The sequence below is a fragment of the Rissa tridactyla genome, chromosome 17 (genome assembly GCF_028500815.1).
Source record: "Rissa tridactyla isolate bRisTri1 chromosome 17, bRisTri1.patW.cur.20221130, whole genome shotgun sequence".
Taxonomy (NCBI): Eukaryota; Metazoa; Chordata; class Aves; order Charadriiformes; family Laridae; genus Rissa; species Rissa tridactyla.
In genome coordinates this window covers 2,320,499-2,334,452 of record NC_071482.1, presented here as the reverse complement: position 1 = coordinate 2,334,452, position 13,954 = coordinate 2,320,499, and the positions used below count along the sequence as shown (strand labels likewise).

The 13,954-nt window shown below is 49.8% G+C and overlaps 1 protein-coding gene across 6 annotated transcripts in view; it reads right to left on the bottom strand.

The window, feature by feature from the left end:
- The window catches only part of ALG9 (ALG9 alpha-1,2-mannosyltransferase), a 45,432-nt gene extending 31,945 nt beyond the window's left edge, over nt 1-13,487 (bottom strand). For 5 of the 6 annotated variants that reach the window (XR_008469666.1, XR_008469665.1, XM_054223262.1 and 2 more), the window contains exons 1-10: nt 11,732-13,487; nt 11,364-11,553; nt 9,728-9,866; nt 9,398-9,532; nt 7,984-8,054; nt 6,972-7,060; nt 6,220-6,355; nt 5,771-5,858; nt 5,523-5,628; nt 260-382 (exon numbers count right to left, since the gene is read on the bottom strand). Coding sequence is in view for 4 of the 6 variants with exons in the window: in XM_054223262.1 (XP_054079237.1) it covers nt 260-382; nt 5,523-5,628; nt 5,771-5,858; nt 6,220-6,355; nt 6,972-7,060; nt 7,984-8,054; nt 9,398-9,532; nt 9,728-9,866; nt 11,364-11,553; nt 11,732-11,831 (1,177 nt within the window). In the remaining 2 variants the exon portion in view is untranslated. Of the gene's footprint in view, nt 1-259; nt 383-5,522; nt 5,629-5,770; nt 5,859-6,219; nt 6,356-6,971; nt 7,061-7,983; nt 8,055-9,397; nt 9,533-9,727; nt 9,870-10,515; nt 10,727-11,363; nt 11,554-11,731 lie in introns of those variants that run through there. The other variant, XM_054223265.1, reaches the window with a different exon arrangement.
- Between the last annotated feature and the right edge of the window lie 467 nt (nt 13,488-13,954).

Sequence of the window (13,954 nt, the reverse complement as noted above, 5' to 3'; positions counted from 1 at the left end):
GTTTCTGTCGTTTTACAGGCAGCACGCAACTAGATGCATCTCACTGCATGTTCTTTCTACACAGCAACTCCATTGTGGGGTCAATACTGAACTGAGTAATGAGCTCTAGGAACCTTCCTATTATTCCAAAGACTTTCCCTGAACCTAGTTTCACTTCCAATAAAGGAAAGGTGCTTTTTGGCAGGCAAGCTCTCCCTTTAGCAACAAGGTTGAAATCCAGGCTGTCTGTGCTTGGCTCTCACAGCTGTCTTGCACTCACCATGAAACTTCTGAAGCAGACACTCCATGAGACAAGTCAGTGGCAGCACAAGCAGCGCCAAAATAAATACCACGTTAAAATTCAGAAAGCCATTGATGAAATAGAAGGACCAGGGTTCTGTACCTGAAGGATGAGAAAAGGAAACAAGAGTTTTTAAGTACAAGCATGTATGAGATCCATATGTAACAGCAGCTTCATTCCTTATCTGCTTGACACAGACTGAGATAATCAGCAGCAGACATGAATTCACCCCATCGCAAGCGTATTTGAACCAAAGAATGGAAAGGGTGTGGACAGAAAATCTTGCAGCTGGACAGAGGATGCAGCCCCATGGAATAAGCCTGAGCCATCTCAAAGCAGTCTCATGGTTCTGCCCCTCACCCGTAAAACTAACATAACCATGGCATGAGTTAATCAATAGCCATACAAAGGCACCAGAGCATCCCACAATTATGTCTGCCGAGGATAATTCATTGTCTTCCCTTTCAGAAATTATTTTTCTCCTTCCTTTTTCTCTGGGTCATAGTCAATATCACATCCGCTGCTCATGAATCACAGGCCACTCCAACAGTCAGCCTTGCCCAGCAGAGTTCTGTGACACAGAATTCACCCTTGCATTAAGAAAGCCTACACAGCAAGACTAGGAAATTTGACTCCAAATTCATTCTTTCTAATTGCAGAGATGTAACAGAAGAATAACACAAAACCACACAATGTTAATAAGAGATAATTATAATTCTGGAGTGATGATGTATACTCCATGTTGGCAGAAATAGAAAATGTACTAAAAAGAAACAAGAAAGAGGGTTCACGTTCACACTTTGCCCCAATAAGACTTTGCCACTAAAGTTCATCCAGAGGCTAGTTTTGGTACCTCCTTAGAATCAACACTATTTAAAATGTCCCTACTTCAATTTGTTCTTACAGTGTAGCTTCAAGCAGGAGCAAGCCAACTCTGCCTCCTAACATGACATACTTGGGTATTGGTTGCAAGCTTCGAAGGATGTAAACTGAAAGAAATTCCAGTCCAACTGTCATTTATTTGGACTCTTAATTCAGGATGCTTAAAATCCTGAACAATAAGGAATGCCAGTTCCTCTCCACACATTTGCCACTCTCTCAGTGTGATTAGCTCAATCAGTCAGTAAATGACACGCGGGGGCTTTAATCACTACACTGTTGTGACATGTGTCACATGCCGCAGCAATTTCCTGCAATCAGAGACACTTAAATAGGGTCCATGTTGAAATTAATCAGACAACTGAAAAGCAGCAAGGAAAACCCGAAACCTCAGCAGCTCCTACAGCTAAATACGATTACAAGCTGCACTAGTAATATCAGAAACATGTCACTGGAGTTACTAAGGCCAAATGCAAGCAACTCAGGTTCATTTAGGAAACCTTTAGCTATTAGCACTAAAAGCAAATAGCAATTTGGATTTTGGGGAGTAACGTGCCTTAAGAGAGTGAATTATTAGAAATTCACCACCTCTCTCCCTATACCTGCTTCATAATTCTTGCAATTCCCACAGAAGCACAATCCTCAGTCTGTGAAAGGCTGAATATGGGATACGGTAGATTGAAAGATCACATCAAGTGATGGACATGACAGTGTTATCTGTGTGACAACATGGCAATAGTGCCAACTCCCTTCCTCCCTCTCTAGACTCTGTTGGTGACTCTCCATATTTAAAGACAGCAATAATCTAAATAATCACTGTGACAGATCTTGAACACGTGCAGAAAGAAGATCATTTTAGGACTGAAGCATACTACCCTTCCTAGAAATCAGAGCTGCCAAGTGGGATGTGTCTGTAAGGAAAAACCTGAGGCAGTCTGGGGTATCACACTGTAAATCTTCCAGTGGACATTAGAAAAAGTGTGTGTAAAGGGGGCTTTGGTTTCTTCCCAGCCCTGCCTCTTCCAGATTCCCTTCTGAGGCAATACTACAGGTTTCTAAAGACTTACAGCAGGGTTATCACTGGTTAGGCCACTCTAGTAACTTCTGTGGAGTACCAAGGCCCCTCCTTACAAATAAAAGGACTGGAACTGCGTTCCGTAGCCTGCTCCCAAACTCCCACTGCTATAAATAACATCCACTTTATCATAAAAGATGCCAGGATAAGATAGAAAGCCTCTGAAACTGATGTAAGCTGTTACCCTCCAGTGTATTAAGCTACAATTAAGCTGCACAGCACAGCCAAGCCCCAAATCTTTAAAGGATAGTACCAAGGACCATACTGTCTCCCTTCTACCTGCCCTGGCTGCTATGGAAAGTAAAGGAAATTAACTATGGCTCTTTCTATTCTGGTCTCTGATTTGGTTGCCTGGGATTCAGGAATGAATGACACTTCATGAAGCACACCTCCTCCACAATCCAGATACAGCCTTAAAGGCCCAGAGGTGACCTGAGGGACTCTGCTAATAAAGAGGTCAGCTGATCTGAAGCACAGCTTTAACAAAAGAGATACTTTCTCAGATTTTTTTGCAGTGTGACTGAATTGCCCTTAAGAACGAAGCACTGGAACCTCCCCTCCTTCTCCAATGAGGGATTTTCTTCTCTGAGTGAGGAGGAAAAAAAAAAGAAAAAAAAAGAGAGGAGAACAGTGCATTATACGGGCAAGTTAAATAATTCACAGATGCCAGGCAAAAAGCAATAGGCTTGGTCACTGTGATGACTCACCCATTCAGAGGCATTCAGTCTCAATGCCTCCCAGGGCAAAATGCTTTTATTCTTGTTATCCATAACGACTCAAGGTGATCTGAGAAAGAACTGCAACATAAAAAAAGAACAACCCCATTGCATACAAGAAGTCCTGGCCCAGAACAATGTCTTTCAAGCAGAGCGGAACGCTAAAGTACTCTCCATGCACAGCATTGATGGGAACATGCTTCCACAGCATCGCCTTCAGACCACGACAGAAGATTTAACTTTCTGCAAGTATCCCACATGCTAGAGCTGAGCAGATGTGGGCTGTAGGAGAGAGACTAATGAAAGCAGTGGGAAGAACGCTGTGGCCCATGTGTTCATGACGCTATGGTTCCATGGGGATAACCAACTGGAAGCACTGTCAGACACTGAGCCAGAAACCGCTTCAAACTTTGTGCTCTGTGACAGGCTCCAGGAGCACTTCTAGAAACCAAACTCACAGACAAGTTAATAGAAATTAAGAAGCTACCATGCTGCAGCTTGACAACAGCAACGGTGAGGGCAGCTCAGGACAAAGCAAAGGAGTTGTAAAATAGGCTTAAGCTAAGGTGCCCCACCCTGTGTTTGTCACAGGCTAAAAGCCTGCATGCAGGCAGGAACTGTAGCTCAGCTGTTAAGCAGTAACTAAGCTGCAATAATTTGATCATGAGTCACAGCCCTCATTGTAAGCAAGTCTGATTCAGTGCTCGTATAATAAACAGTCTGCTTTCTGCATTTCACTTATTTTCACTCTATTTAAGAACCAGGACTCAACAGAGCAAGGTGTCATGTAAACAGTTCCAGCACATTCCACCCAAGTTGAACAAAGCCTCCCAAAGTGCCATCACACTGCAAGTCACAGCCAAGGCTCTGATCACAGGAGGTGGGACAAAACTTTTGTCACAAATTGTGCATACTTAGAACATATGTACTCAAAAACATCCCAAAGCCTCAGAATCAAGCTTCAGGATACACACTTAGAAGCTACTGTAGAAACGTATTCACCCCAGGGAAATATTCATTGCACAGACTGTATATATCCAGAAGTGTATTGCTAAAGACAAAAAAAACCCAAACCAAATGAACCTTGTCTCCAGAACTCCAGTCTGCAGGCAAAAGGAAAAATAACATGGTGCTCACACTGAGAATGATATGGGTTGATGACTCTGCAACCTCCAGCAGTTCCTGCTCCCATCATGTGAAAGTCGGGAAATCCCAGCCCGAAAGCCAGAAGGGACTGGCCAGCCTTTCATCTCCCCTGGTAGTGTTATTTTTCCCAAGTGTTTTGAAGCTCTCTAAACACACAGCGTTGTCCTGGCCACATTGCATTAAAGAGCAATTTCAAGCAGGCTCTTTTACTAGCCTGAGGATGTTACATGAATGTCACTACGAATAAAACACTTCAGAATAGATTGGTCCCTGGAGGCTTCTGGAAACAACTCATGCACAGTGTGGAAAAGGTCAGGCACAAGCCCATGCCAAAACCTATCAGAGACAGGGCCTGGAGTTTCCTTACAGAAAATTCACAGCAACAGGCTTCAGAGCCTTCCTGCAGAGATAAGGAACCATGTCAAAGCAGCTGTCGGCCTGCTGTGCCACAGCACAAGTAACAAATCGCCACTCAGCACCACCCAAAACAGCCCTTCAAATGAACCAACAAATATGCCCTGCAGGGCACTGCCAGAGAAAGCCTTGCTGCTAACCACTGCTGAATCCCTCCTAGAATATCTCAACAGGGCTTAAACAGAGACAGAGATGACGCAGGGACCCTGCACCCTAAGCTCCTTGAAGTCTCTGCCAGCCCCTCTGAAACTCTGCTAGAAATATAATACTTTTGTACTTTCCAGCTCTAGAAGTACGTGATACGAACAACTTAGTGCAGTAGTAGCTCCCAAGCAAATAACACAGCACTGACATCAAGGTTCAGACCTGAGATTTGGGTCACACAGTATTCTAAATGGCCAGTACCAGGGAACCCCTCATAGGCAGATAATTTGCCTGCAGACTAGATGCCTTTATGGTAACCTCAGATTCTGCTTCTAGCAAAGTCCAGGCCATACACTGCCAATAAGCAAGGAGACTCCCAGGGTACAGCAGAGACTCAGGAAGTCTGTGAACTGAAAGAACTATGCATTCTGCACTGTTACGCAGTTTCCCAAGGTTCTGCACCCTGACCGTGAAGAACAATTGCCAAGAACTCGACTGAAGCTGACAAACGCACACATGTATCAGTTGTGCCCACTGCACTCGCGTAGCATCCAGATACGTTTGCTAGTGACAGTCCTCTCCTGTGACGCTGAGAGGTCTCACAATGGTTTACAGAACTTGAAAGCGAACAACAAAAGCAGCTTAACTCACAGCGTGGAGAAATCCGCCAATGGCCTGCGGATTCCCAGCTCGAGAGAGACATCATGTGGTAAAAAGCTGGACCTGCAGCCCTTTGGAGGTCGCAGTCTGCTTTTGCTTTTAAGTACATCAAAAAAAGGATTGGCAATCAAGACCTGGTGGGTGATGGTAGCAAGACAGTAGCAAGAAAACTCCCGACCCCCTTCCTGTTTTGTTATCTTAAACTCACCATAGAGATCAGGTCCGTGAGAGGTGAAGACATTGTATAAAACAATGTTGAGAGGCGCAACTACCAGCTTCCCATAGTAATAGCTGTCCACAACTACCAAGGGGACCTGAAAGAAAGCATCTATTATTTAAAGTGCCAGAAACTTTAGACTGGACTGCTCAAAAACTGCATTTGATTTTCTTAATGGAACCCACCCCTTCTTTTGCAATCCCAATCCGTTCCCTCGTTGCGTTGTTACAGGCACTTACCAAAAACAGGATCAATGACATCACGCACCAGTTTAGGAAACTTTTCCACCTCTGCTTCAGTATCAACAAGTCAAAGGCAATAGGAAGCCTGAAAGAGAGACCAGGTATCAACTGGAGACTTTGTCTTTCCCCACTGCAGGTTTTCCTGCCCCCTCAAAGCAAATGGGGCAGTAGCTGGAACAGAACCATCCTTTCACTGGGCTCCATATTCTAGTCATCCAGCTCAAGCCTTACTCTCTCAGTGTTATTAGGATCCAGAATTCTTCTCAATCTAAGTTCTTCAAAAGCAAAGAAATCAGGCTATGGGAGCCTGTAGCAATGATCCTGGACTAGGCTGGCAGCTCAGTTCCTGCTAGGTTCTTCCTCCAGCTCTCCAGCACCTACATTCTCCCCAACCAGGCAAGAAACATTTGACAAAGTGCAAAACTCCTGAGCCCTCCTCTCCTTACCCAAGAGCCGCGCTGAAGGGCCAGCCCAGAAGGGCTCCAGCAGCCACCCCCAGCACTGCTACAGAGGTCTTGTCCATATACCAACCAGTCATGGCAACCACCGTGGTGTACATGCAGAAACTGCTTGGGAGGAAAGCTGCAACACAGGGAAAGAAAGACGTTAGCACAGCTTTCCCACAGCAGGAGAACTGCACGAGGCCAAGATAAGGCTAATCATCTCTTATTCATTCCATTGGAGCTGCAATGCTATACTGGACACTCTCATTTCAATGAAAGCAAAAAAAAATTTGCTCAAAGTCTCTCTTTGAGCTACAGCAGGCGTTTTACAAGTCTTTCAGTGGTTGGCTAGGCAAATGGGTACAACCAGCCAGAAGGAACAGGACACAAAGGCAAATGACAATGCCAAAATATGACCCTCCTTCCCTGGATTAAAATATATTCAAGGAAGGTATGTCAAGATCCTGTTTAAAAGGCATGGCCCATTGCAGAGAGACTGGAGGCAGCAATAGAAATAAACATGCCCTGGAAATGGAAAGATTACAAAAGAGTGATGCAGGGAACATCATTCGAATCAACACTTATTCTGCCATCATACCTGCCATGAGAAATACCTGCAACAAAATACAACAAACGATTGCTAGAGAAGTATTTTAGTGCTGTGGATTTTCTTCTCTCTGGACCTTTGGTTTCTCTCTTGGTTTTTGGTTTCTATAGATAAAGTAATTGTTAGTGTCACTGCTAAGCAAACTTACCTGCAGATGAGCAAAACATCCCAGTGCTGAGTACCAAGAAGGCTAACATCAGCCGGCTCACATGTAGCCCAAACTTCTTGCACACAGCCCTAAGGAAGCAAGAGAGAATTAGACACCACAAAAATATCCTCAGTACACAAAAGAACAGTACCCAATGCATGCAGAACCACAAATAATCCATGAAGAACCCTGAGAGGTTAAAGGTGGGTGATTCTCATTACTCAGATGCTGAAGGCCATCTGAAGAGCAGTATGGCTGCCTCTGGCCTGGGATTTCAGATCCATGTAAGTTATACTAGTGCAAAACTCTAGAAGAGACTTGCCTTCTACCAGCGTTAGTTGCACTCATTTGTGCTCACGCAAATCTCAGGAACTTAGGGTGTCTGCGCTGCTGTAGCAACATCAATCTATCTTAAGATTTTCACTCCTCACAAAACCCCATCATGCAAAAAGCCACAGCTTATGTTCTTAAAGCCAGACTACTGCCAACAGAAAAGTAATGCAAGGTAATAGTTTGAAAGCCACAAATGAAGAGGCAGCAGGTAAAAATAAAAATCCATCTTAGACAAGATAATTGTACATTCTGGCTACTGCTTTTAGTGGATGTAAACACCACTGGCAGATACATTACAGACAGCAACAATCAATGTATTCCACTAAAATTCACTATGATAAGCAAACACAGCATCAGCCTCTCCTCCAGCAGAGCTCAGTTTACAACACTCCACCCTGCTTGCTGGTATCAGTGAGAAAACAAGTGTAATCAACAAAATACTGGAGTGGAGATGTGGATGGCAAATCTGAAAACACAATTTTATCCTAACAGTGGAATTTTTAACCAATATTTCATTAGGTTATCATGAGAACACATACTTTCAAGGTTCACTGTGAAGTAGCCCAGTTTACCAGACACATCTACACATGAGTTTCAGAGTGTATTTCCTGTGGCAATAACTGAGAATATTACTCACGTTGCTCCAAAACATTCACTGTAGGCAGCTTCTAATACTCACTTGTAAAAGTAGAGTTCACAAATGCAGCTCAGGAAGGCCAGGAAGCATCGGAGGAAATAGAAGATAAGAACCTAGGAGACATACTCAGAATCTGAACAAGGCTTACAATTGTCAAGGTTTGGGCCAGGTTGGCCGATGACAAGACGACAAATGCTCTCACCCAACTCTCACTCCAAAGAGAGTAATAAGAGATAAAGAGATTTATGAATTTAGAAAAAACTAAACTACTTTAATGAAATATTAATAATAAAATAGATGCAATATATACAAATATACACAAAACCATATCAAGCTCCCAGGGAGATGTCACTGGCAGGCCCTGGGGAAGTCCCAGACCGGACTCAGTGACAAATGGGAACTGGAACACACTGACCAGGATCAAAACACAGATGAGCTGACAGGGTCCTCCTCAGATGCCAGTCATTGAAGAAAGAGAGCCACTGAAGCAGTCCATTGAAGAAGAGCCATTGGAGAAGAGCCAAAGAAGAAGCGCCAACCTGACCCCATTGGTCCCTCAGTTTTTTGAATGAGCACGGCAGATGGGACGGAACGCCCTATTGGTCAGTTTGGGTCACCTGACCTGTCTGCTGCTCCCCACAGGTGCGACCCCTCCACGGGCTGAGCACCCGAGTCAGCTGACCCTGGTTGCCGCGGCAACGAGCGTGAGCACGGGCCTGTCACTGAACGCAAAGCTGGGCCTGCTGCACCCCTAACCAGGACAACAATGAAACTTATGCACCTGTTACTAACAAGCTGGTCCCAAGGACGAAAGTTGGGACCTGTGCATGGACGGAGCAAGCTTGGCAGTGGTGGACGAGCCTATTCTTGTAGACCTAGATCTTGCGCCAAGGGATGCTGAAGATCATGGCAGATCAAGGCCTATCCCTCTAACACTGAAGTTTCTTACAACACAGAAAGTGAACACAGTCCACTGAACTTACCAGAACTACCCTTCTTCTGTTTTCTGTTGTGCAGAAACATGCCGAGTATGGCAATGGATCCCCAAGCAGAATGCACATTCAGTACTTTTTCTTTTACGTTTCTTTGAGTTCGGTTTGCAATATCCCTTGTAAAATGCTAACTTATTTTTTATAGCGTATTGAAAAAAAAAACAGTCATTGATAGCTGGCAAACACTCAAAAGGCCAACAAGCTACCAGCCCCTCTGGGACAGCTTCTCAAGCAAACTGGAGCCAGACAGCATTTCCCTGCAACTTCGCAATCACGTTTCCTTGGATCCTTAGTCAGCTCACAAACCCTTGCAAATCCTCACAGGGAGGTTAGCGTTTGTAAACAAATTTGTATTTTTGTAAACACTAATTCTCTTACCTCTGACAACAAACAAAGCAGCTGGTTAACACAGACTAAATGCATATTTATTCACCACAAAAGAAGCTTTCACACATCTGAGTTACCTTGTTAGTTTGTAGAACTCTAGCATGGAACAAGGCTGGTAAGGCATGAAGCCACAGGTAAGCATAGGAGCGGATGGCATATGCCGGAGAGTATTCCCATGTCTGAAACCCCTTTCCATAAATGAGGTAGTGTGTCTACAATGGAGATTAAATAAATATGTAAATATGCATCACACAGAGTAGACAGTTTTGCATTTTCCATCTCTGAATTCTTGAGTAGGAAAATTTCTCTTTGAAACACAGAGATTAGCACAAGGTTCTAGATAAATCTGCATTTGCATAGGCCAACCACGAACTCCCAAGGACCTCCAAGGAGAGAAAGCCACTTACCGGTTCCCAATAGTTAAACGTCTCATCACAATCAGAGATGTTGCTTAAGAGAGCTGCACAGAACCTGGCTGAGATGAGACACTTGAAAGCTGTTGATCCTTCAGGGGCCCAGACTTGTCCTGCTTTGCTCCCAGATGACCTACTCCAAAGAAAAAATACAAATATGCACCAAGAAGACTCAGTAACAAGATCAAGAGTAGCAAGGTGACACGAGGCAAAGAACTGACAAGCATATTTGCATTTAAGCACTGTATAGGTACAGATGAGTTATTCACTGCTTGCTTTGGGGGATGCCAATGCCCTCCCAAGGAAGCACCCAAGGATCCCCCTTCACCACACCGAAGCAAGGGCCCTGAGAGCTTAACCCACCGCTGCCAGACAGCCCCCTTGGACCTCCCCCTCCTCTCCCCGACAAAAGAGAGCAAGGCCACGCACTACTGCCGCAGGCCCGGGAGGAGCTCCGCCGAAGGGAGGCCGGGCACCCTATTTCCACCCCACACGCTAACCCGGCCGGGCACCCACCACGGCCACGCGGGGCTGTGGGTACGTTGGAGACGGAAAAACCCGGCAGCGAGGAAATACCGGGCGGGCCCTCGCCACCAACACCGCCTGGCCGGCGTTGCGGCTGCCAAGCCCCGAAGGACGGCCCCGATCGCGCCCGACTGACGGTTGCAGAACCCGCCCACGCGAGACGGCCGCGCGCCGCCCGGGGAGGGGGTCACGCGCCCGGCGCCCGCTGCAGCCCGGCCCCGGCGCCCCGCCGCTCCGCCGCGCGCTCCGACACCTACTCCCCGCGGGCCTCCTCCGCGATCGCGGCCTCCGACCGCGGCCGGGCGGGCTCCCCGCCACCTCCAGCCCGCGGCCGCTGCCGGGCCCCCTTGGCGGCCATGGCGAGTACGGGAAGCCGTGCGCCCGCTCCCTGTCGCCGGCGGACGAATCGAGAGCAGAGCCGAAGCCGCCGGCCGCCATGCCGGGTGTGGGCACGGGCGCGCGCCTCCGCGCGGCCGTAAGCGCGCCGTTGCCGCGGAGGGCCGATAGCGGCGGTCCGGCGCGGAGCGGTGACATCGCTGCACGGAACAGCGGGACCAGATCAAGGCCACCCGCCACGGCAGCGCTTCTCGCCAGCGGGCCGCTCTCCCCGCAGCAGCCCCGCGGCGGCAGAGACTCGTGTCCCCCCGCGCCCCCTTCCGTGCCCTCTGCCCGCGCAGAGTTGGGCAGGGCAGGAAAGTAGCTAAATGGAGGACACATCGTTGAACAAAGCGTTTTATTGGGTGCCCCCAGCACTGAATAGCTGCGAAAAGGGAGACAACAGAAGCTGTTTCAGGACAGGGAGAAGGAACATCTTCTTCCAGAGGCTGAGGTCCAGCGGCTTCCTCGCCCGTGCAAGTGCTGAAAGAGAAGCATTCAGAACAGGGGAAACCACCTTAAAATCCCTGCTCCCGAGTACTCGTTCCCCGGGGTGCACACAGCCTCAAAGGACACTCTGGGTGTCTGTGCAGCCCCTCCACTCCCCACATCTGGTGCAGCAGTATCAAGCTACAAAAAGTAGTTTTGAGACAACTTTGGGAAGTCACATCATCTTAACACAGAATCGGAGCACTCCTAAAAATCTCGGGAACTGCCATGAGCCAAGTACCTGCTCCAGAGGCACAGAAAACATCCCCAAAGGGCCAGGGATGCTTTAGGCGACCGCAGCTCCGAAGACAGGGAGATCCCCTGCCCAAGAGTGCCTTTCTCGTGCCCTTTCTTCAGTCTGCTGCCGCTCCTCTTCTCCCTCGCTCTTGCCTGGCGGTTCCTTCCACAAACGACGGCTCCACCAGCAGCTGCTGCAAAGGCAGGAGGACGCGCTCAGGACCGAGAAGCCCCCGCTTCCTGCCTGGAGGACAGAGGGACGCCGGGCTGGTCCCCGCAGGGAGCTCTCCAGAGCACCGTCCGACCCCGGCCGTCCTCCCACCACACACCCCCACCCCCCTGCAAGAAACCTCGCAGATCGGCTTTTCTCACCACATTGGTGTTCCAGTCCCAGCGCTGCCGCCTGTGGAGTTCCAGCTGGTGCCAGAGCTGGGCTCGGAGGTGGACGCCCTGGGCAAATAGAGCTGGGCATGCACAGTGGCGGCCAAAGAGGCTGCACCCCTGCTTACAGGGGGCTCGAGCCGCTGCCTGGACTGCAAGGCGCCCGGGACCGCAGGGCACTGGTCTGGCCCTGACTTACAGGGCAGCCCTGGTCCCACAGGCCCTCAGAGGCTCCTTCTCTCCGATTCAGGGACACCCTGACCCGCACCCACTAACGAGGCGGTCACCCCACACAGGCTGCCAGCAGAGCACTATTAAGAGTGTACTTTCTGCCCTGAAGGCAGGAGACCCGGCAGCAGTGGCTGGTAACTAGCAAGGGCTTTTCCTGGGAGGTTTTAGGGGCTTGGGCAGAAGAACGTTCTGAGGTGGGTTCCTTGCCACTTGGGAGAAGCTGCTGCTTCAATGCAGAGCAGCTGTTTGGGAAGTGGCTGGTGTTTGGGGCCTGCAAGTGACGCTTGCCACCCTAAACCTGCTGCGCTGCCCTGCCCTGCCCTGCCCTGCCCTACCCTATCGTGCCCTGGTCCCCTTTGCCTCTGCTCTCAGCTGGGGAGAAAGAGAACCCCCGGGGAAGGCAAAAGCTGGGGGGGAAGGGGCCCTTTCCACGGGCCTGCAAGCAGGGCCCGGGTCCTGCCCAGGAAGCCATGGCACTGGGCTTAATGGCATTGAACTGGGCCGCCCCCCCAGAAACAGGGCCAGGGCCTCTCCTCTGTAAAGCCCCCAGGATGCTGGGCACCACGCGGCGCCCAAGATGTCTAAGCCAAGGGGGGTAGGGGGCGAAGGGGAGAAGGACGGCCAGAAACCAGGGACCGGGGACCGCCGTGGGGAGGTCTCTCCGAGGGCCGGCTTCCCCCTGTTCTCTGGGCGGAAGCGCTTGCGCTCCTGTGAAAAGACTGCACCGTCCCCCCCAGCAACAACTCCTAGACAAGAAAGAAAGAAAGAAAGAACAGGCATCAAACGTGTGTGTGGAACCACGAGGCAAGAGCGAATAGGAGGAGGAGTGGCAGGCTGAAGAAAGGGAAAGAGAAAAGCAAAGTGAGGCACTCTAAGCAAAGGGAGCTCCCTGTCACCAGGGATGCAGTCAAACAAGAGCATCCTTGGCACTTTTGGGAAGGTTTTTATGACTTTGGGGGAGGTACTTGGCTCAATGCCGTTCCCTGGGTTTTTAGAAGCCATTCCAATTCTGTGTTAAGAAGATACAACTTCCAAATTTTTGCCCTTGAAGGGCCAGGACCAGGGACACCCACCTGACTACAGGGGGTCCCTCCCAGCACATCCTGCCAACTGCAGGGGACACGCACAGCCCTATTTACAGGGTGGTCACCCTCGGCTCGGCACTCCCAGGGCACGCCCAGGGCTGACTTACAGGGCAGCCCTGGTCCCAAAGGCCCTCAGAGGCTCCTCTCTGATTCAGGGGCACCCTGACCTTTACCCGCTAATGGGGCGGTCACCCCACACAGGCTGCCAGTGGAGCACAAAGGCTTCCAGACCTGGACCCTGATTACAGGCAGGTCGACACCCAGGGAGCCAGAGAGCTCGGCCTTCCCCCACAGCAACAGGAACGAGACTCAACAGCCAGGCAGTGGAGCTTCACAGCCAAAGGCCCCCATGCCTCTGAAAGAGATACCCGCCTGATTACAGGGGGTCCCTCCAAGCCCAGGGGACAGCCACAGCCCTACTTACAGGGCGGTCCCCCGTGGCTTGGCACTCCCAACAAGCTCCACAGAGCCCGAGGCTCCAACCTGCGCCCCACTTACGGGCCGGCCAGCCTGGCTGCAGCACAACACCATCTCTTCGGGAGCCCAGCGCGCAACCTCAACCCCAACCACGGGGAGGTCACCCTAGCCAAAAGCAGCGCCAAAGGCGGGCCTGCGCCCTCCAGCACAGCGCTTCCTCAACCTGCACCCTCAAAAGAGCCAGGGAGGGCTCGTTCCTGTTGGCTGGCTAAAGCAGCCTCCCCAGCCCTGCTTACAGGGAGGACGGGCTGCTCCTGGGGACACAGGGCTCCACGGACTCGTGACACATGCCCCGAGTACGGGGCTGTCACGCTGGCAGGTCGCCAGCAGGACAGGCAGCCGCGCAGGCAGAGACCCGGCCCCTGACTACGGGCAGGTCGCCTTGCCCGCACTCTACGACTAAGCGGCTTCACTCTGTCCT